At 39.0% G+C, this 22,477-nt stretch overlaps 1 protein-coding gene across 1 annotated transcript; it reads left to right on the forward strand.

Annotated features, from left to right (window-relative positions):
- The first annotated feature begins 7 nt into the window (after window positions 1-7).
- LOC143214517 (sodium/potassium-transporting ATPase subunit beta-2) lies at window positions 8-21,024 on the forward strand. Its single transcript, XM_076435699.1, has 5 exons — window positions 8-378; window positions 6,727-6,987; window positions 9,732-9,913; window positions 11,215-11,488; window positions 12,796-21,024. The coding sequence occupies exons 1-5, from the start codon at window positions 252-254 to the stop codon at window positions 12,897-12,899; spliced, it is 948 nt and encodes a 315-aa protein (XP_076291814.1). The 5' UTR covers window positions 8-251; the 3' UTR covers window positions 12,900-21,024.
- Window positions 21,025-22,477: the final 1,453 nt, after the last annotated feature.

The raw sequence follows: 22,477 nt of genomic DNA on the forward strand, positions 1-22,477 counted from the left end.
TCAATATTCATCCCTTGGCCGGACGAGTGCGCCCGAGAACAGCGGCTCCAGACGAGGGCACGAATCAACCCTTCCTTCCTTCTTTTGCGTCCTCGGCCGCGCCACTGTTCCTTCAGGAGACGGACAAGATCAACGGGAGGAACCAGAAGAGAACCTGAGAAAGGGATTCGCACGTCGACGGTCGTGGTGTTACGCGAGAGAGCTTGCGACGCTCTCGTCACTGATTCCAGCTCGAGTTACAACCGACCGGAATGGAGGACAAGAAAGTCGAGCAGTATTACAGTCCGCCGCCGAAGCTTGGCAAATGGGAGGGTTTCAAGATCTTTCTATGGAATTCCGAGACGGGACAGTTCCTCGGGCGCACGGGGGCTAGCTGGGGTAAGTCTTTCGCTGTTCCTTCCATCCGTAAAACCGTAGAACCTAGTGAAACGCGATTATGTCCTAGATCGCGACCCCGTCTTCGTTCCTGTTAACGATAGCCTCCCGTCAACTCTTGTTCCCGAGAATCTCCTTCGCGAATGGTCAACCCCAAGTTCCGTGTACTTTTCTAATCGGGTGTAGAACGTTCCATTCCTATATTCGTGTTATACTCGAGAGGGTTTCTGTAACGAATATCATGAATGGCGAGAAAAGGGAGCGGCTACGGTTCACGATATCGGGATTCACTCTATTGACATTTAATCAGAACTCCATGTCGTTACTGACGTGCAGTGTCGCAATGTATGCGCGCACTGCAGCTCGCCAGCGATGCCATATACATGTAAAGATCTTCCGTGCTGCATTCTAATACGCGAAGGCGTTCTAGCTTCGGTTAAATCGATTTCTCATTTCCAACGTCGATACCACGGTATGGAGTGGAGACCGTTTTTAGAGCCTACATCGTCAGTGTTAAATGTCGCGATAAGACCCTCGATTCAGTCCCACGAATGTACTTCCTCTAGAGGTACTCCGTTTTATTTTTTCCTGTTGTTCAGTCTTTTTTTTTCCTGGCCGGGCACTCGGCCGCCTTCGAGCGAGTGGAAAGGGCACGTCGAAGTGTTCCGTTTTATCTAAAGTCACGCGTATCCTGTCCCGATATCGTTCTTTCTTGCTCTGTCAACGTCACGTTGAAACTTTCAGATTTCTAAATCGGTCGTTTCGAAATAGTGTACAGAGGGGCGGTAACCCTCATGATTCCCATTGCCCTATTTTTGTATGTCGAGACCCCAAGAGGACAAAGGATCTCACGGAGGCAGGAGCTCTGTGCTTTAGGCACCGTGTGAACCCCCCAATTTTGCCCGTTTATAGTCGCGACTCAAGTTAAATGGTGGCAACGCGATTGCTTCAGTATTGAACGAAAGGCTCAGGCTACAGACGTAATAGTTGCCCATCATATCACTCGAGACGTCAAGTTCGACGATTCGGAAATTTCGAAATACACCGTGCTAGGGATTTACGGTTTCTGGTAATTAACCCGGTGACATTTACAAACCAACTATCCGTAACTGTGCCGTGTTATGTAACACAATTGCGGTAAGATTCGACCGATCGAGATCTATTGTTGCGGTACACTTAACGAAATAAATTGTAGCCCATATGATAATTAGTGTTACACAATGCGGTTATATGATCCCCTGGTGGCCGATTGATGAACGATTTTTAAACATTCCCAGGTTTCAGACGTTCTCGCAGAAATCGGGTGAAGCGGGCATTTATGCGAGCTCGAGAAATTCTACCATTAAATTAATTGAGAGTTTGTGAGATTTCGACTTTTAAAAAATCACCGTGTTGTTCAGCGAGCTGAACAGTTAGCTACCAAAAGGCATTTTTGGTTGAGACTTGTGGAGCTGTTCGTTCCGAGAAATTAAGATCGTATTTGTATATTTTTATTGTAACAGTTCCTGTTCAATTTTCTAGTAGATGCCAGCACGATCTGTAATAAAATTGTTGCACAGATCATCGGATCGCACCTTTATTTTCATTTCTGAAGTTATGTGCAACGGAACCCGGAACCGTCTCCTCCAATGATTTCTACGGCAATTACACTCAGATCTCAACGAGCAATTCGTTGCAGAAGCGAAACAGTTCGTATTTTCGTTTAAACTCTCTTTTTTCCATCAGACGTGGGTTTTACAACGAAGTAAGCGGCGAGCAAACGTTTGCTTTCGAGAATCTTTTTGTAAACTCATCGACATTTACGACCACATCCGAGCATCTGAGAACGATGACAACTCGATCTCGAATGATCGCGTTAGCACGCTTAAAACAGTTTATGTATTCGCCCGAGCAGGCTACAATCCTTACACGTTCTGCTGTTTTTCCCCTCTTTCTCCCCCGTGGTTGATCGATTTTCGCCGAAATCAATAGAATACAACGGTCATACCATTCCGCTGGAATAGCCTGTTCCGATTCCAAACGGTTCGCTTATTCGCGATTTGATTTTCTGTCGAACTTCATTATCCCTCGCTCGCACGAACGCCCCGTACTGGAGGCGAATAATGAATATGTTTCTAGGCTGCTCGAAATGCACGGAACTTCGTCGCGTGACCGGGCAGCCATTTTTATTCCGGAAAAAAGCAACAAACTTGTTGTCTCTGTGTTTCTTGAATCGCTCGCTGGTCCGTAATTCCAGTTCATTAATACTAGCTGGTCGAAGTTTTTAACTTCCATTTCATTAGTTGCTAAGAATAGCTCGTCGGAATCGTGTACGAGATTCTTTAAGGTATCCTGCTGAAATATTCACCTTTGGTCTATTTATAAAGGTATTGATCTGAAAACTAGTTGGTTCATCAGATACATATAAACAAGGAAGAATTCTTGGATTTTCGCGTCTTAAATAAACTGACAAAAATATGTTCAAAAAGATCGTGTACGTGTGTGACTGTACAGTAGGTGTGTGAAACGAATTGTTTAAAAAGAGACTAACAGAACAGGAACATACATGGTTTCTGTAAACAATTTTTTAATCGCGTCGTGAGGTCTGGGATCCACTAATAATAATATTCATTGTTAAACAAATAATAATAAGAGTAGACTGCGGATCTTTATGCAAAATAAAAAGTGGTTTCTTCTTTTAATTATCCTATTAAGCTGAAACTAATACATTGATGTCCTTAAATATTTTTAACATTTCCACTGCTTGGAAACGTGCCAATTTTTGTCATAAATGCATAAAATCCGCAGTCTAATAATAACGATATAAATTTCTAGAAAATATATATATAGGAGAAAAATTGTCGGAACCGATTTAAACGGCGGTCGTGCTACTGGCGAAAGCATTTCCTCCCGACAAGTAGTCGCAGTCGAAATAAAGGAGACTTCGAGACACGATGGCCGAAGGAGATTTGGATAGTGTCGAAATGTTCGGTGCAGTGAGAGCGCAAACATTTAACTTTCGTTGAAATGCGAACCGTTGGTGCGGTTGCTGTAGTAACGTAACATTTTCACGGTTTTTTCGAGATATCGATCACCCCGTACGCGAAACGCGACGGCGCCACAAACTTAGAAGCCACCGCAGTTCTTTCGTGAAGTAGGTCGTTGATATTGTTGCGTCTACACTCGATTCTTTGTGCAGGAAATGACACCCTTTGTGACACTCGTCGTCGCCATTTTTAGCTCGAAAACCAGCGGACGCGTCACCAATCGAACAAGATTTTCCCCCGCGAAGGTTTCGGTGTTCGCCAGCTCGATCGTCGCGACAATTTTCACGAGGTTCACCCGAATTTTGTGGGCTCGTCTGATAATTCGATTCAACCCTTATACGTTCCTCAGGGTGAAAATGCACCCGTTTCTACATACTGTAAACTGATCGTTCGTCTGTGTCGTGGCATGTATTTCTTTAGAATTGTGACGTCATTTGTTGAGTTAAAGCGTAGAACTAAAATGGATGGATTATTATCTCAGACTCTTTTATGCAACTATTTGTGAGGAGCGTATGAGTTGACAAAATAAAAATTGTCTACCTGAATTGGAACAAACTGGAGTGAATTAATAGGTTGAAAATAATGTAACATTTAATTTTTCCGATGTATTTACTGTTTCAAATTACACCTATTAACGCTGTCTACGTATGAAGATTAACCAAAATGGCGACGAAAATGGCTGCCAATAATTTCTTGTTAAAAAGTAAACTAAATATAAGCATTTCTATTATGAATTTCTTATCAATTATTTTATCAAGATAAATCGTAATTATATGATAATGTATAGTTATTGCACACTCTGCTTGTAGTTTAATTTTACCAAGAATTATTTCTTCATTAAAAAGTACGAATTTCGTTGAAGCATAGCAAAGTTTTTATTTTATAAAGTACAACTTTTAGGACAACTTTATTAATGTTTTATTGAATACGGTACAACAATTTCATCACAAGATATACATGTGTGAGAATCTACTGAAATGTGGGTCTATTTATGTAACAAAAACTAAAAAGGAAGGCATTTTGTTGAAATGACATCGATTAGGAGACAGCGGATCTTATGACAACAATGAATATGTGTAATTTAGAATAGTAAAAACTTTAGAAGAATTTTTAAAAATATTATTTTACATATTTCGAACCTGTCGAACAGATTAAGAAAGAAAATGAATTTCTATTCGTTTCTTCAGTTTGCTGCAATTCAGAAAAGTTTTAGTTTGTAAATTTTATTAGACAGCACATTTGATGCAGTTACGACAAAAATGAGCAGATATAATTTAAAACAGCAAAAACATAAGAAGAATTTAAAAATACTGTTACATTATATACAACCTGTTAAACATATTGAGAGAGAAAATAAATTCCTATTTCACTCCAGTTTGTTGCAATTCAGAAAGTTTTTAGTTTGCATAAAGGTCCGCTGTCTATTGATCAGGCACAAAGGACGAAATCAGGACAAAATTAGCGCAAGAGGGTTAACTAACTAGTGAGCAATCGGAAGAAATCTGATATCCTACAAGTCCTCTTCGAATGAGGGTAAGACTATTGTAGGGTTGGTTGGATGGTTCAGACGAAGAGAAACGTAATCCAACGGCGCGGATATTTGTCTAATGTAGCGAGTCTTACACACAGGGATCAATAACCTACTCTGCTTTTCTCGTAGTAGCGGCAGGTCGTAGCATCAACATAGTCCCCACGTTCTTCTACACTGTTTCATATTTTTTCTTGTCCCGTTATTATTTGCATATAAGTATTATACAATTCAATCCAAATTTATACTATTTTAACAAACATATTCGTCCTATAATTGTTATTTGTTTTACGATTTTACACTACATAATAAGGGGATAAATAATATTATTAAATCTCGGCGTGCTATTGTTCGTCCTATAATTGTTGTTTCATAATTTTACATTCTACATAATAAGGAGATAAACAATATTATTAAATCTCGGCGTGCTATTGTTCGTCCTACAATTGTTGTTCCAAAATTTTACATTCTACAGAATATAAGAAGGACATAAACAATATTATTAAATCTCGGCGTGCTATTGTTATTTCTATCCTTGAAATAAAAAAAGGATATATTTATCTGTGTTCACAAAATAGTATCTTGAATAAACGATGACTTATAACAAAATTTGTTATACTGTTAATAACTTACTACATACTTACTTCTACGATATAATTAACTCTAAAATAAAACCATTCTTTACCAAGCGTGGTATCTATTTTTAAATTAACAAAAATTAATACTTTATACGGGATAATGTCTAGACTGCGGACCTTTATGCAGAATAAAAAACGTTCGCATTGATTGCAGGACACAGGAGCCGAATAAAAATTGTATTCTTAGCTAACATGTCCACTGCTTTAAATTGTACGTACCCATTCTTCTCATAAATGCATAAAATCCGCAGTCTAATAATGTCTATCAAAATTCGCAGCTCTAAATATATCGAATCGAGTATCAAGCTAACGAGTTTGACATTGATCATTTACGCAACTCGTAATATATCTACGTCGCATCAGTCGTTTTTCTTAAAAGATTTTGAGATTTTCGAATCTGCATTCCACCACATATAGTCGGCGATTATAAAAAAAATTAATTTAAATTCGTTTAACAAGAAAACTCTATTTTTTGCATGTGTCCGTGGTGCATCATCATCAACGATTCCTATAACAAACACGTGGTATCGCTTACTCAATACCAATTCAGGCCAATTAGACCTTGAATCGTAATTGCTACCATGTCTAGACTTCGGTTGCAACGCGTGCCCGCAAACGAATTATTGCGGCTAAACAATTCCTTTACCAACAATTGGTTAAACTATATACATATCTGTACAATCGTACAATTTTCATTGTCACCGTAAAAATGTCTGAGAGTTCCCTTGGGGCTTTGAATTAAATACTTTCCGAATCATGATCGATGCACGTGGCACATATATGGAGATTTAGTGGTCTAACTATAGTATAGCGATATACATATAGCATAGTATAGTGACTATACAATAGCAGCAGAACCGAGGACTCAAAATGGAATAGTTTATTTGGGATTATTATGGAATAATTTATTTGCGTTCATATATTCGAAAAATTGTGAATGAGAATTTGTGTAATTTGTTAATTAAATCTCAATTATCTTTGTTACATTTTATTGTATAACTATTTCAATGTTCTTTAGCTCTAGCCAGAGGTATTTTACTGAAAATAGAAAATACATGTCAATATTTGAAAGAGAGTGGAGACTGATTCTAAAATATTGTATAATTGTTCGTTTTTCATGTTTCAGTATATTAATTAACATGTTCTATTCTTGTTGCAGGGAAAATTTTGTTATTCTACGTCATTTTCTATGCCGTACTCGCTGGTTTCTTCGGTGCAATGTTGACCGTTTTCTATCAAACGTTAGACCCGAACGAACCGAAATGGCAGCTGGACAATTCTTTAATTGGAAGCAACCCTGGACTCGGTTTCAGGCCTATGCCGCCTGAGAGTAACGTCGAGAGTACCTTAGTTTGGTACAAAGCCAGCGACGAAGGTAACTTCTTGCACTGGACCAGGGAATTGGACAAGTTTCTCGAAGGTAATTTACATTATCTCACATTTGTTTGGTGTTACACAATATCGTAGTACTTGTACCTGTTGAGAATGGGTCCCATGAAAATCACCGACACAGGTTTCACCGACAATATTTCACCAGCTCCAGATTTCACCGACAACGACTTTGACCGACAACGATTTTGACCGACAAGGACTTAAGTCGACGACAGTATTATTCGATATTAACATCGTTTGACGACAATATTATCCGACTGCATCTAACTTCTTATAGTGTAATACTTGTAAAGTTAGGCGCATAACTGATCACACACACTTTAAACCAGAATAACATTTTTATGAATGGACCAAACGATTTAAATCTCTCATTGAGGCTAGAAGAATTAGTTTAGTGAATGACGTTTAATAAATATGTTGAGAAAATGCAGTTGGTCGGAATTGTGAAAAACAATAGTAAATATTGATTTTTACAACTTTCTTAGCTGGACCAATAACGAAAATTTAAAAGATGTGTTTTGTCATCTCGTATAAATTATATGTATATGTTCTAAAAATTTCACTGAAATTGGTTAATTAGTTTACGAGTTATAAACGATCAAAAGTGGTGAAAATGGCAATTTTTCATGATTTTCGGCCTTTAATACATACATATATATATACATATATATATTAACAAATTAACATGTAACAGTGAAATTAACAATTCAATTAGACAGTGTCAATTCGGTACAGCGATTAGTAAGTTGTTATCTTCTTCTAAACAGTAGTGCGAAACAAGAAAGAAATCTAGGTCGTTAATATAAATTATCAAAGTCGTGTTATATAATCGTCAGAGCGATGTTTTTATTGATTTTTTAAATCGAATGAATTCGTTATGTTACACTAGCAGTTTAGCTTCAAAATATAATTTACATAATATAAATATCAGGTTAAGTTAATAAATAAATATTAGTTAATAAAACTTTAAAAGTAATAAAAGTTTACATGGTCTTCATTATACGAAATACCAGTTTTAGTAATACTTGAACACGTATCTTAACAAATCAGTTATTTATTGTTCTTTTGCACAAAAGAGGACAATTAAACAAGGTAGTAATTCATATGTGTTTGTGCAATAATTTTTTTCTGTATTTCTGTTAGAAGTTAAATATTTCAATCTAAGAAGGTTATTGATGATGTAATTTATTGAAAAAAATTTGTGCAGGTATATGCCGTATGTATATTAATTGTAAGATGCTAATATTAACCGATAAGCACACGAAAATCTCTTTTGTCCTAACTAAGCAGTTACGTCAGGGGAGTGTTAAATCTGGTCAAGGTGACATCAATCTTGGGATCACTCTTTTAGAACGTCTTTTCGCTCGCAGTTTCTTGTAACGATATCTTTTTCTTGCAAATTACTGCAAAATATTCGTTTTCACAAATTCTATCTATTTTTTATATCGCATTCGAATCTAGAATTCGCATTTATGGTAATCGCGAGAAGCAGGTCTGGTGTCAAGTGCATTTTGAACATTGTCACGTTTTATAAGACAATTGTTTATATACGGAAAGTGTTCGTACATCTCATTCATCATGTAGGGTACCGCGTGTATCTCCTACGCCATTTGAATAGCATTAAAACATGACTATACTGTGAAAAATGTTTTTGTTGCACGATCGTCTCTTCTGAAGTTCACCAAAATAAGAAGATTACTGGTTTCGGATTTTTTTATTTTAGAATTAAGATGGCTTTATACGGGAAAATGATGAAATGAATTTATCTGTCTTGTTATCTTTGTAAGCCAGAGTTTTCGTGTTTGATAGCTCCAGTATTAATTTTATGAGTCGAAGGTCATCTCAAGGTCATAAAATTGTATACTCAAGAACATGTTTAAGTGATATGTATATCCCAGAAAAGTCTATTATCCAAAAACACAATAAGTGCTCTTGCTAACAGTGAAGAAGTTGATCTCCGAATAAAAATGTTTTTTATAGTATATCCGATTCCAGATGTGATTCCACTTACATACACACATAAGCAGTATTTTTAACATAATCGTAAAATTCCCGTACGCGAGATAAAAATGGATGGTGTGTGTCATCGCTACTTTATACTCAATTCACTTTAAAATATTTTCTCGGTTTCGTTATAAATTTCTTCCAACAGTCATAAAGCTGTTGAAACCGTTCCTGGAAGCTAAATGGCCATTTTTTTTGTTTTACTACGAATAACGGATATAACGCTTAATTATGATTAATTAAGACGAGGTACTTTTACACAACATAATTGCGTTGGATTAGATACGATATCTTTTGTGTTTACAATAAAAAGAGACCATAAAATATTTTCGAAAATAAATGTGATAACTGTTCGCGGAAAAGTTAGATAGTTGAACACAAGGAAATTATTTTGTTGCAATAACGTTATTCATGTTTTTGTGTAATGTAAAAGTTACAAGAATTTTTTAAACATAATAAGTTCTGCTTTTTGAACACGATAATATAATAAAGGAATGTTCTCCTCTTAAAAGCCTGCCATTAATCATTATTGTATCCAAAAGGCACATGTTTATCGTTCTAACAAACGGAGAGAGAAATTTTAATTTGTGATCTGTATTCGAAGCGTGCGCAATTGTTTGTACAAGATACATATTAATGTATCCCGGCTATCTCTCATTAAAATGGAAGTGTGTGGTCCGTTTGTAACTATTTATAAAGTCACGCACGAAATATGAGTTAGAATTGAACGAATCAGTTATTTAAAGAATTTATTTCGGATTTCTTCAGAATACCATAGGTCTCCCACCTTTACAAATGGCACTAAAAGGAGGGTGGTTTGCGACTATTGGAAGCCACCAGCGCCCGGCAGGGTTTGCGATGTAGACATGACGTCGTGGGGACAGTGCACGAAGGAAAACAAATACGGCTATAATAAATCTGCTCCTTGCATTTTCTTGAAACTTAACAAGGTACGTTTATTTTTATCCAATGTATTTCTAACGATCGATTCTCTTTTTTCGTAGGTACTCGCATAAGTTTCTGTCGTACTTTTGGTAAACGGAAGTCCTTTGTTTCAATAAAAGAAAATACAGAATATTTTATTCAATGTATCCTCCATCGTTAGCTACACTCGTTGTACATCTTTAGCATGCTAAAGCATGAGCTATTTTATACTGAAAGTGGGTATAGGTTCTGTTCCATACTAAAAGAGGGTATAGTTGTTGTGAAGTAACTAATCGCCACATCGAATCTTGTCTGTAAATAAAATTATTACAACATTAACAAAAGAGACATGATATAGCAATAGTGAAGTTAAATTTCTTTACTATAAGACTGTTAATAATTTTTTTGTAATGAATATACTCTGCGCATTTAACTTTACATGGAACCTTTTTTTCCTGTGAATAATAGCATTGACATTCGATGAACCACGCTGAATAATATTTTCTTAATGCTTGCAGTATACTGGAAATTTGTATAAACTTGTAAATACACAAGGTGTGATTATTATTATTCAGAATTAATTTTTGTTAACACAACAGAAGGTGATAGCATTGTCTGTTTGGTCACGTGGTTTGAGCATATGTAGAATCAAATTTTACACACATTTTTACTAGTATAACTATACTAGTTCTTTCGCTTGTGTAAAAGTTGTTTTCAATTTTGCGTTTGGAATTTATATATTTCGTTGGATGTAGAAGAAATAGATATAACATTATCAGGTCGTAGTATAATTATGAAAAAATTAAAATATAAGTGGATTTAGGGAGTAAAACATCGTTTCACATATACAGGGTGTTTGCGAAATCGTAGTAGCAGCTCGTTTTCGAGGAAATCGAGTTTAAAGTTCCGCCAGGTTCGCGAGCTGTAGTATACGCACAAAGTAGAATTGGTTGATCATGGTCAGACGCGTCAGACGATACCTATGCAATAGCACGTGTAAGTATTCGCTGCATTTAGTGCATTTTCAACCTCGATTTCCTCGAAAACGAACTTCCAACGTAACAATGTTATTCCTTCGACATATGTTTGCTTATAGAATCACCCCTTGCCCGGTTGTATTTCGCAAACACCCTGTATAATTTTAAGCGTGTCGTCTTTCAGAAATGCTTCACACGTAAAAAATTAGCTACATTCCAACCGGAGATAATAATCGTTTAAGAATTGTCAAACTTACCAAATATTAAATTAAAGAAGAGAAGACTATTCTAATCTTAAGTGCGATAGTCAACAAAAAGTTAGCGGCGGGTGTTGTTAATTTGAATTGCAGATTTTCGGCTGGGCGCCAAGATTTTATAACGACACGAAAAACCTGCCAAGCCACATGCCATCCGATCTTCAGGAACACATCAAACAGGAGGAACAGGCGAATAGGTTGGATACCATTTGGGTATCGTGTGCTGGCGAAAATCCAGCTGATGTTGAGAACATGGGAGCAATTCAGTACATTCCACGTCGTGGCTTCCCTGGCTTCTACTTCCCCTTCACAAACACCCCCGGATATCTGAGCCCTCTCGTAGCTGTTTTCTTCGAGAGACCCAAATGTAAGAACCCTTTCTTTATTATTAGGTGTAGAAATGAATTCGGTGCCTTGATATTATTAGGTTGTTGCATATGAAATGTCCGATTTTAGAACGCAAATGTTACAATGCGTTTTGATCAAGAAATACTATTACAGTTGACAGGTTCATTGTACGTCACTTTGAGGTACGAAGCTTACGATCCTATCTTCAATTTTAATTTACACATATATTATAAATTTCCTTTTAAATAATATCAACATCAATCAGTGCGATTGTCGCGTGCTCTTTTTGTATGTGTGGGAAAATAACATATTGAATGAATGAGTGGGTGCAATTTAAAACAGTAAAAAGGTTACAATGATTTAAGAGTACTAATCTATGAATTTTTCTCAGCTTATTACAATTATTAAAGTATGAATAAACTATTTATGTGGCTCCAGTCACTTGCAATTAACAATGCACTATTTGTCGATAGTAAAAAGAACTACAAAATACAGATGACAATCTTGTAAATGAAGCATGTGAGTGACCAGAAAATTCAATGTCTACCATAATAAAATCGAGAAACGTGTGATTCTTGGATCAATAAGAAATAATTGCGGTTGTTTAATGTTACTGTTCAAAATTGGACATTTCATATGCAACGACCTAATAAATTACTTATAACTCTGGTTTTGAATGCAAATAATCGCGCGCCATTTTGTAACGTTTAAGTACCTACACTTACAGTTATGAAACATTTGAGATTTAGTCGAAACAAAACCTATTAATAAGCAAGATGGCGGCGTCTGACAAGACTCGCATACAGTACTGTATACTGTTCGCTTTTCAATTAAAGAAAAATGCTTCCGAAGCCGCTGAAATGAGTTGTTCTGCCTCGATTTTGACGAATGAATTGAATTCTGCTTAAATTTTCATTTATTCCGATCACTCCAGTATCATTTAGCAGATACAAATTTCCAAACATTGGAAGAGCTGCAAAAAAGTATTTACGAATTCATTACATGAAAAACGCCATGTTTTTTCCGTCAAGCAACTCGACAGTTGCCTGATTGATGGACCAAAGTCATCGAAAATAATGGATTTCGATTCGTAAATTTCAATATGTTTAGAATATTTCGAGGTCAAGACGAAATAAAAAGTATAAATAATTTGAGATGGATTCATGCATCCCCGTATGCACTGGCGTCATCGCTTGATTTTCGCGACACATATACAGTGGTGCGCACTCTGAAAAGAGGTCGCCACAGTTAACTGGTTCAATGATTTCGAGCAGCGAAAGTGTTCTTTCCGTGTTAAACTCCAACGCGATCAATTTCAATTTTCAGATGGTGTATTGATCAACATCGAGTGCAAGGCCTGGGCGCACAACATCGTCCACGACAGATTTGACAGGCGCGGCTCCGTACACTTCGAGCTAATGGTGGATTAAGCGCAGCACTTGCCACCTTTTGCAAGACCACTACCAACTGCGTCCACGAAATATGTAGGAGGGAAGGAGAATAAGACAAATTTCTTTTTTAATCAATCTCGCTGGCGGATCGTGACCACTCCTTCTTTCCTCCGGTTATCTCTGCCGACGATACCGCCCTAGCCGCGTTTCTTCTCGTCGTATTTACCGTAGATCCGTCAGGCGCTCATAATCATGTATTCACCCATTCTCATCGTCGAACTGATTCTCTTCATTGTGATCTTTAACGTCGTTAACTCATCGTCGCGCTTCTTACTACCATTCAAAGGAAATCGTTGTTCGTGTTCATTTCTCTCTCACGAAGGCACACAAAACACGCGTACACGCGCAGGACACGCGACACATACACACAAACACACACACACACACTACAGATGACATATACGTACAGGAAAGATAGACAGACGGCAGACACCGGTATACACACACGCAGATAAGGAGTTCTCTTATCGATCGACGCTTCCACGGCAAATGGTTTATCACAGAACGGTAGAACGGATCCGTGTAAAATTGGCTATACACAAGCTGTAGACACTGGATAATACACGTACGGCATACGCGAGCGTATGTGTCGGGATGCACAAAAAAAGAATAAATAAATAAATAAAACACAGTTCAGCGGAAAAATTCTGCACAAAACGAATGGCGGTATCTCTTCTTTCTATCGGGGGCGAAGGGGAGTGGTCGTACTGTCAGGATCTAAGTATCGTTCGGGGTATCCGTTGGAGCGTAAGTAAGAGTTTATCCTTACTGTTTTGCCCCCTTTGCGAGTTTTTCGCTTTTCGGTATACACCGAAACGGATTCGTTTGTCGCGTATCGTTCCGTTCCGTTTCGTTTCGTTACGTTACGTCACGTTACATTGTTACGACTACGTTTAGGCTACGTTACGGCGCGTCAACCGTTTAGATATTTCCTCCATCTCGGTCTGGTCGCAGACGACATTTGGGGGGGAGCGGGACGCGTGTGACATTCTGATATGTATTTCTATTTGACGTTCATTTCTCTCGAACTCGTTGGTACTCGCCTAGTTGACGAGACCGCTAACGTGTAGGGTACACCGAGGATAATTGATACTCTTAGTTCGTGCCACGTAGACGTATTAAACGAAACAAGAGAGATAAAATTAGTGGTCTTTACGCCCGTCGGTACGGTGCACCCGGCACGGTGGAACTTTTGATTTTGAATTCCACGAAGAAGCTCTCGGTCGCGGCTCTCGGCGAATCTTGATCGAAAGTTCCGCCGTCTCGGGCCCGGAACGTGATGAACGCCCGAACAATCGAAATTCAGACGCGTTTGGGAATAACGAGAGAGAGAGAGAGAGGGAGAGAGCGAGAGAGAGAGAAAGAGAGAGAGGGTAGAGAGGATCGAATACAATCGTCCATCATCGGCATGCTGGAACGAGGAGGGGGACGGACGATCGAGTGAGATTGATTTCGATGCGATTCGGCAGATTTGTGTGGATTCGTGCGGTGGAACTTTTGATTGAAAATCCTATAATTAAACACCCCCCTTGATTCGTTTGTCACATGCTCTGCAGTCTTTGTTCGATCGGCTGGAACGAACGGCGTCGGAATCGGTAACATTTCTTCAACGAGATCGTTTAAGAGTGGAAAAAAGTGCCGGTTTCTCCCTCCCCACTCGACGGACGGGGAACGGTATCTTTTTTGGATTTGAATTCGAAGTTCCGCCTTTCCGGCATTCGGCGAGCGTAATCGATGGTGGTAACCAGGTGCGAAAACTAGATTGCGAATTGATTTCTTCAGACTAGAACGGTATCAGTATTGTTAAACGGAAATTCTAAATAATCGGGATTATTAAATGAAAACGTGAACGGATGTACGGTGACTGTTGTTCGTCGTTGAACGATCGAATGCAATATTTACATCTTACATCCGTGTGCTATCCTTGTTTTCGCGTTTACAACAAATTGCTCAAACCGATAAACGCGGGGAATTTTCGAATTTGATCGAGTTCAGTGAATGTATTTCATATGTGTATTGTTACCGCCACTTAGCGTCGGTGAACGCAGAGGCTCGCGTGCGCGCGAGTAAAATCAATAGCAAATAACAGCTGTGAGGAATATATACCAAAGTTTGGTTGGATTTCGATTTGTCGAGAAGCAGCGCGCAGACTGCACGGGAAAAGATTAATCAGCCTAGTGATAACCGTACGACACCGTATGGAATATGTATTTATGATTATATTGTACCGCATGATAATATCTAGTGCTAGTCCACGCAATCGTATAGTCGATAGGTTGTATCATACAGTCTGGAGATCAGAGGAATCATATTCTATATCGTCAGTGATATGTATATACATAAATAATACGTGTATATATATATCATAATTATTCTTCGACGAATCGAAACTGCTTTACATGTTTTATCGGAGCGATTATCTATTGAATACGTTTTTAATTGACACGCGGAACGTCATGCACCATCGATGATCATAAGCAGACTGCGGAACTTTATGCGATTATGGCTGTTGAAAATGTTGAAAAATTTGCTAGGATATGAAATATGACAGAATTTAGTACGATTTTCATTTATTTCAATTCTACAAAGGCTGCTACCATGGAAAATAAGATTTTCTTTGATTCGAGTTTCTCTCTCTGCAGATCGCATGAACATCCGCAGCCTAATCATAAGACATCAACTCCGTTATGGCGGGCGCGGCGTAACGAAACGCGTCGAGAGTCAATCGTTTTGTTGTTTTGTTTTTGTACGGCGACTACTCGTGTCACGCGATCAAAATCATGTTATGGAATATCTGCTCCCTGATCTCCCGGTCTTTGTGGCTTGTATTTAGAAAAACAAAACTGGTTGTCCCGAGAGCTTGTTCGTTTTTCGAAAGACAGCGTTTACGCGGTGGTCGTCGCCCCTTTGCATATCTGGATCCTTGGCTCGCGCGTTTTCTACTCGCATGGAAACGCAATCTTCGACGGGGGCGGCTACGTCACGGATTTCGATACTTAACCGAATAAATAAATAAAATAAATCGAGGAACCGTAACTCCTCTCTTTATAATTGTTGTCCAGATTACGCTTATACGTTCACTACCGAAATCATACTGCCAAATATGTTCACTACCAAATATAATCTGTTACCTGTTACATACACATATGTACGATGTTTGTCCTTGAATATTTTATTGGGAATTTTAGTATTCGTTGCACTCTATGTTGTTTTAATCCTTCGTATATTGTACGCTATACGAAATAGAGAAATGGAAAAAAAATATACATATAGCCGAGAGCGGCTCTCGTACCGTCAATCTTCCTTTGGAATTGCTCTTTCGAAAGCGATCGATCCTGATAGTATGAACGACGATGCCGGTACACACATACTAAGCAAGCATCCAAAGCGAGTTCTAGCGAGATTTTCGAGTGAGAGCGTAACAACAACAACAACATCAACAACAACAACAACAACCGAAAACAAAAAAAAATGGCCATTCCACTTCCGGCTAGAACAGTAAGTGGATGAAACGATAGTACAAAAGATTCAAGATTGAGCGATCCGAACGGGCGGCGACTTCGACTGTGAGCGCTGCCGGAAGAAATCAATAATTTCATTGCTACTTAATTAATTGTTGTAAACGAGCGATTGTTATTATGATTTTCTTGGGTCCTCGCCCGGAGCCACGTTGAAATAAGAAAAAAAAAACTTAACATAGATTATTCGTCAATGATACTATTAACTTTTAAGAACAAAAAAAAATAAGAAAGAAGAGAGAGCGAGCGAGCGAGCGAGCGAGCGAGAATGAAATAAGAGAACGAAGCGCATAAAAAAAAAGTAAAGAGACAGACAGAAGATGAATACAGACATGTTGATGATGCTGATGATAATGATGAATCACACGCCGGTATAATATTCTATTAGGAATTATTACACGTGTATAGAGCACCGATCGAGACCGACCATATAATATTCATCATTGCGAATGGCTTCGCGTAAGCGTCGACGAAAGAAAGAGAGTGAGAGTATGAGAGAGAGAGAGAGAGAGCGTCGATAGAGAAAGACAGGGGAAGATAGTTTGGTATTTGAAGGGGAATAAACTAGTCATCGAATCAGACTCAGTATTGTATAGAGGGTAACCATGCTTGAAGTTTCTTCGGTCGCCGCGTAGAGCGTTCGCTTTTCAAGATCGAGCGGGCGAAATCCAGAGAAACGATAGAAGAAGCTGGTACATAAGACACTGCGTATCCGTTATCCGAACTGGTCCAAGTACTCGGTCGAACCACTCCGCTATCCCGCAAGCTACTTTCATTTTCCAGACGCTCTATCTGGGATATGTTTCCTGTGTGATAATTGTTGACTCAATTAGCGCTTTAAGTATGAACGTGAGACGAATGCGTATGAGCGTAGAAATGAAAAATTTTGTTGAACAGAAATAAAAAAAAGAATCTCAGAACTGTACGCTGTAAAATATATTTAAAAGATATATGAGATTATACGAAACAGTACATGTGTAAGGTATCGAGCATGGTATACATACGCACGCGATGTACATACGATACATATATGTATTATATCTGACATATATATATACATATATATGTATACGTATACGCGTATATGTACACGTACGTATAATACTCGTTGCGGTGGATATATGTATTATCGTGATTAATTACGATATTATAAATACACGTAAGATATTACTACCAAAGATAGAGTTTCTGAGTAATCGATATAATTAACTAGCGAAGTTTCGACAGAACCCGTGATAACGTACGAAAGGTGAACACTAACGACGAAGAGATGATTACGAAAATATTGTTCTAATTAAAAACAAAGTTAATCTTAGTAAGTATATGATTAAGTGGAATTCGTATATTGTAACGTGTACAGGATGCGACCGGAAGTATGATCGGAGAGGACATGAGAGTGCTCACATCCGGGGTCGTTTCTGCCACCGCTTTTATCAGTATGGACAGAGTATAAATACCTAGATTTTGCATGGAACAGAACTTATACCCACTTTTACCTAAGTATGGGTATAGGTACTGTTTTATGATCTTTACCCATCTTTATGGGTATACTCTGTCTATACTAGTTGTTCTCAACGTGGGGCCCACAGGGAGGCAATTCAACAATTTCCTAAAACCTCAAAATATCGTTTAAGCTTCTTCAGTGAAGAAATTCAATTTTTGAATATTAATAATTATGTATAATATATGTTACATAGGGGGCATACGAATTTTTAAATATTGGGAAACATACAGACAAAAATGGTGGCAGAAGAAACCCCGGCCGTGAGCACTTTCGTTTCCTCTTTGATATGACGCAGACAAGCACACGAGATGATATCTTTTGCAACGATACGTTGAAACCGTGGAATACACCGTTTTTAGTCGAGGTTCAGGCTTCAACTGAATGAAAAATCCTTGCATAGCTGACGGTCGTTGAGCAGTATTTACGATGGTTGTTGTGTTTCTATTCACTGTTTATGCGATTTTCACGAGTTGTGCGATCAACGAAAGCGTAATGAGTCATTGCTAGACAGCGGATCTTTATGGAAAATAAAAATTTTCTACCCGAATTGCAACAACCTGGAGTGGAATAGGAATTAATTTTTTAACAGTAAATTTAAATTCTTCTAATACGTTTACAATTCTAAATTACACCTACCAACTTTTGTTATAAATGCATAAAATCCGCAGTCTAGTCATCACTAATGACAAATTGTTTTTGTTTCAAATCGATTAAAAATGTAACATTAAATTAAACATTGATTAGACGTTACATCAATCGATTTGGATTGTTTAAATCAGTTAATAAGTCGCGTACACATCCTATACAGATATAACACGAATTGTACCGTTGCACGATTACCATTGGCCGCGCAGGTGCGCGTGAAGCCTAATCTTCGGATGAAAACGTTTCGGACAACGGTTGAGATGTATTTTTGAGAAAGGCGTGATCTTTTGCCGGGTTTGTGCCATAATCTCGACCGCAACCTGTATACGCATGCATATCCGTTATATAATTATTCGTTGAATATCAGACGACGCACGTATGTATAAAATAATTAAGGGTTATCCTATATTATATACACGCGTTGAGAATCGCTCATTTCTGCTGAAGATTCATTTATTATCGATACGGACAGTTATATACGTGACAAATCCGGGAAAGAACCAACAAATACAAAAACAAACAAAAAAAAAAAGAAAAGAAAACAAGTTCTAGTATACACATTCTGAGAGGGGAACAGCCGACGAAACGATCGAATATATTTGATACACTGTACACGTGATCATGAAGTGATATCAGAGTTTCTTTATCGAGACATCAGATTATTATCGATCCTTATAGATTCATCTGCAAGCCTGCATCTATACCTGACACAAATTAACAATTCTCGACTAATTATTATTAGTGTTTAACGAAACGGTTAAGTCTCAAAGTATTCCTCCCGAATGCGAATCACCTATATGAAGCCAAGAAATGTCTATGATTCAAAGAGTGTCACGAGAGATATTATGTATATGATGTCGAGAGAAAAAAAGGAAAGCAACGGACACGCCTATACCTAGAGAACGACGCTCGTACCCGCGTACGGCTGCATCTATTCTCCATAGCATCGTTGCTTTCTGTTTTTGGAGGGAAGAGGATCATCAAAGAAAGTTAACCGAACGTGCTGTCAAGACTTAAAAACATGTTATTCGAAACTGAGTAGCGAAGGAGCGCGCCTCGCAAAACGGAGGATGTAAAGGCATTGTGAGAGTCGTTTATGTCACGACGCAAGAATTCCACCCCGCGTCGTTCGATCGCATTTTATCACGGATCCATGACGACCTGAAGTTAGCGAGTTAGTATCAGCAGGAACTCGAATGGTTCCAAGCACGGCTGCGTCTAGTACAGGCCGGAACATGATCAATTTGGTGTTGCCACATCACATGTTCCGGCCTTTTTTTTGTTTAAGGGCGGTGGGGAAATACATTTTACGAACACCCCCCTCCTGATGATGGTCGGGACGGCGGTAGTGTGGGACTTGCCTGAAAAAACTAGAGGCGAAGGCATACCCACTAAAACCCCACCGCTCAGGGGCCTCCTGGTCCCTTATCCTGTCCTTCCAATGCCGTAGTTTATGGCCCCCCGCCGGCCCGCTATCTGCATTCAGCGGGGATCCCATGTTCCGGCCTGTACTAGAGACGGCCGTGTTCCAAGGCATTGCTGTTTTTGGGTCTCCGTGTGCCTACATTTGTTATCGAGTAAAAGTGGTACCATGTATTTAAATTCATTACGACGGCATTAAGTCGTCGAGTGCTAGATCTTGGAAATGTTATTGTTAACAACGTCAATCTACGGCAACATGTAACCGTCAAGAGGGCTGTCGATATATATGCGAGAACGAAGTTGACTACTGGTTGATAGATTATGATTTCGTCGTTGTGATCAGGTCGAACGATCGTTAATTGAACGCGCATAGTCTTTGCTAGATCTTTGCGACTGATTTACAAGAGAAAACGATGCGAATATATCCAGATCGTGGCGAGTTTGATGATTTATCGAAACGATTGCAGCAACAAACGAACACATAGATCAGGGGTGGGCATGTTTGTCTCGATTCAGGCGAAATCGTCCCTACTATAGCGCCCAGTGTCCCCCACCAGCATCCGTCGCTACCATGGATGAAGAACGCGCCTCGTGCATCGAATGCGCTCGCTGCATGAAAGGGAGGTTGGTGGGGGAAGCAGGAGCTTGAGGGCCTCCTACCGTGCCCACCCCTGATGTAGATTATTCTTTCTGTTTCACACGAGGTCTTGGTAATATTTACAAGAAACGCTTGTCAGTTTAGAACATCGAACGTCAAGCGCGTAAACGTGGAGAACATAATGGTACTTTGAACGCTGTCGCGTCCGAGATGTTTGCCTTTTGAAAACTTTTAATATCGACAAGCTTTCGGTTTCATTTCTTTGCGATGTCGCCCCTGATTTCGAAGCTCAGACGTCGAATCGGCATCGAGATCTTTAATCATGGACACCTGGTAATGACTCAAGAGAAAATGGTATGGCTGTTGACATCATTATGCTTGAAATGTGTTATGAAAAATAAACAGAATGTACAAAAACTTGTTTCGTTTAGTTTTTACTGCGGCCTGCTACAAGGCGGAACGAAATAAATCTTTCAAGTATGCAGTAGGAAATACTTATCTGAAATTATATTTTTAGTTTAGATCATTTGAACAATACGCTTTTATGATTTACATATTCGCAGAGCTGGATCATGTAGAATTAAGTAAAGTGTTCGACTGCGGGTGGGAGAAAATTTAAGGGGTGGGGTTCTCCATGATAATATAAGACGAATATGAAGAATAAAACATTTCAGCTTCGTTATTTAGTTATTGACTATTAAGAATCCGCCTAAAATGCGGCAACGCGACCAACAGAGATGCACGTTGCGTACGTCATAGAGGCGCACGACAGTCACATATCAAAATATCAAGTGACAAATGCATGCATAATGCATACCTTCCCAGTAAGCAAAATGCTCGGTTTTGGCCGGGCAGCTGCGTTAGCAGAAAGACCCGGCATCTGTCAGATAATGACACATTATATTTACATTTAGTGATGAAAAGTCAAGAGTATTTGATATTGATTACAGGAGCAAATGATTCGTGCCGCTTTCCCCATAAGACGCAATGCAAATTCCGGCACGAATTATTTGCTCCTCCTAAACGTCCGTACAGCGTCATTTCATGCAGCGGCAAAACGCTCAAACTGCTGGCCAAATTTAGTTTCTAATCTACCGCTAGATGGCGCTGTTATCGACCTGTACTCCGTCGGTAACATTTGGCTAACAGTTTGAGCGTTTTGTCGCTGCATGAAATAGCGCTGTACGGACGTTAAGGAAGAGAAAATAATTCGTGCCGGAATTAACATTGCGTCTTATGGGAAAAGCGGCACGAAACATTTGCTGCTGCAATGAATAGCCAATATTTTTCATTTTGCATGAATAAATTATCTTTATTGTATAACACAGACGCAGACTGGATTCTCCAGTAGATATCCACCAATTTTTTTAGCCCTTGAATAACAATTTCATTGAATATTTAACCATTCACGGTCACCTGTCAATAACGCCGTGCAGTGCCGCCATAATCGATCAAAACTGTCGATTTTTCCTCTCCTCCTTTTCTCCTTCCACTCACCCATTCCAGCGCGATGAGCATATTCCAACATCCCACACTAAGCCGTAGACTGGTCACGTATTAGTACGGTTATCAGAGAGGGGGTAAAATGTATTCCCTCGATTTCTCCGATCTGACGGCACTGTTCTGTCTGCGTCACACTAACACAGACGAGGTATTCTCGTCGGTGGCACTATAATTTAGTGCGACCACTGCGACCTGCCCTGCTGCCTGTATAACGGCATTCGCCACATTAATGCTGCACTCTTACGGCGAGGCAGAGTCCAGGACCGAGCTGCCTTCCATCTACCCGACAGAATCGAGCAGATTCCGAGCATCCTATGCTTCGAGCAGCTTCGAGCGTCGTTCTGACAGGATAATGCCCGCCATCTGC

This window comes from Lasioglossum baleicum, chromosome 1 (assembly GCF_051020765.1).
Source record: "Lasioglossum baleicum chromosome 1, iyLasBale1, whole genome shotgun sequence".
NCBI classification, from domain to species: domain Eukaryota; kingdom Metazoa; phylum Arthropoda; class Insecta; order Hymenoptera; family Halictidae; genus Lasioglossum; species Lasioglossum baleicum.